The 2,028-nt window shown below is 33.6% G+C and overlaps 1 protein-coding gene across 1 annotated transcript in view; it reads right to left on the bottom strand.

The window, feature by feature from the left end:
• Positions 1–752: 752 nt before the first annotated feature.
• Positions 753–2,028, bottom strand: part of LOC111689822 (lipase member H-like) — a 2,429-nt gene continuing 1,153 nt past the window's right edge. Inside the window, exons 3-7 of the mRNA XM_023452286.2 lie at positions 1,730–1,881; positions 1,408–1,662; positions 1,128–1,346; positions 911–1,067; positions 753–839 (exon numbers count right to left, since the gene is read on the bottom strand). Coding sequence (XP_023308054.2) covers positions 785–839; positions 911–1,067; positions 1,128–1,346; positions 1,408–1,662; positions 1,730–1,881 — 838 coding nt within the window. The 3' untranslated portion in view covers positions 753–784. The remainder of the gene's footprint in view (positions 840–910; positions 1,068–1,127; positions 1,347–1,407; positions 1,663–1,729; positions 1,882–2,028) is intronic.

Here is a 2,028-nt window from a genome sequence, read left to right as displayed (position 1 = left end):
TCTAGTTCTGTTCTAGTTCTGTTCTAGTTCTGTTCTAGTTCTGTTCTAGTTCTGTTTTAGTTCTGTTCTAATTCTGTTCTAGTTCTGTTCTAGTTCTGTTCTAGTTCTTTACTAGTTCTTTTCTAGTTCTATTCCAGTTCTGTTTTGGTTCTGTTCTGTTCTGGTTCTGTTCTGGTTCTGTTCTGGTTCTGTTCTGGTTCTGTTCTGGTTCTGTTCTGGTTCTGTTCTGGTTCTGTTCTGGTTCTGTTCTGGTTCTGTTCTGGTTCTGGTTCTGGTTCTGTTCTTGTTCTGTTCTGGTTCTGTTCTAGATTTGTTCTGGTTCTGTTCTGGTTCTGTTCTGGTTCTGTTCTGGTTCTGTTCTTGTTCTGTTCTGGTTCTGTTCTAGATTTGTTCTGGTTCTGTTCTGGTTCTGTTCTGGTTCTGTTCTGGTTCTGTTCTGGTTCTGTTCTGGTTCTGTTCTGGTTCTGTTCTGGTTCTGTTCTGGTTCTGTTCTGGTTCTGTTCTGGTTCTGTTCTGGTTCTGTTCTAGTTCTGTTCTTACTCCGTACTAATTATAGTTTTGTTCTTGTTCTGTTCTAGTTCCCTTCTAGTTCTGTTTTGGTTCTCTGCTGGTTCTCTTCTAGTTCTATTTTAGTTCTATATTAGTTTCGTACTAGTTCAGTTTTAGTTCTGGTCTTCTTTATTCTATTTCAATAAAATAAAATTATCTGTATTTTTATACATAATTTTAAATATATTTTTGAATATTAAATTGTAGTTGTGGTCTGCTGAAATTTTCCTTAACTTTAATATCCATAGGGAGGATAACTATTTGTTTCCAAATAAAATTTTCCACGTAAACTTAAAAAATAAAAAAGTAGATTTATATAATACTAATTAATAAACATATATTTAATAAATATCATACTCACTCTTCATCAGCATAAAAACCCATATATGCTTTGCCATTAGAACCAAATTTACAATATCTAAATGTCTTTGAAGGCTTGCATATTTTAGATCTGAAGGAATAACGACTATTAACGGATTCTGCAAAATATTTCCAAGCACGATTATGACTGCAGTCAACTATCAATAAAATTATAGAATTCAAAATAATATCTAAACATAAATTCATAAAGTACTAACAGAATGAATCAAGGAAACGATCATCGAAAACTTTTCTAGTTATACAACCAGGTTGTAAAGCAATACCATCATTAGGATAAAAATCCGCATGACCAATTGCTTCAGAATTGCCCGACGAGCCACCATCGGTATGAATAACATCAACAAATCGTGCCACTTTGTAGTTCAGGTGGCGATAAGAACTTTCTGGATTAAAAATAAAATAAGGCGGATCCAGACCTTAGAAAATTAAAAACAAAAGATTCCTAAAACTCAAAACGTGTAAAAATGCTTTAAATACCCGTTACTCTGGTCAATAAATAGTCCCATCTTTTTAATTTTTGGCCTATGTAACCAGCAACTTCTGCTCCCATGCCGAAACCTATCACATGGATCTTTCTCAAGCGATAATCCTGATTTAAAAGAAATCGTATAAATTTTGCCACATGTTCGCCTACATCCTTGATATTGCTAATAGAATTATCGTACCAGGGTGCTGTTGACAATCTACTCCAATCGACGAGTATTATATTGTACCTCCCTTTTTTCAAAAATGCTTTGAAAAAGAAAACAAAAAAAGAGCATTAGTTTTTAAAACATTTACGAGATTGTATATGACTAACCTTTGTTGATCGCTTGAGCACTATCGGACTTACTTGTCGCATCTTCAAGATTGCTGTGAATATAAATTACGGTGGGATTTTTAAAATTAAAGTCACTTCGATGCAAACCTCTACTATCTCCGACTTTTAAATAGTCATATGTATATTGATTTCTGGAAAAAATGTTAAACAAATGAAGAATAGAACGTTAAGGAACAGAACTAGAATAGAACTAGAATAGAACTAGAACAGAACTAGAACAGAACTAGAACAGAACTAGAACAGAACTAGAACAGAACTAGAACAGAACTAGAACAGAA

The sequence above is a fragment of the Lucilia cuprina genome, chromosome 6 (assembly GCF_022045245.1).
Source record: "Lucilia cuprina isolate Lc7/37 chromosome 6, ASM2204524v1, whole genome shotgun sequence".
NCBI lineage: Eukaryota > Metazoa > Arthropoda > Insecta > Diptera > Calliphoridae > Lucilia > Lucilia cuprina.
This window is presented reverse-complemented; position numbering and strand designations above follow the sequence as displayed.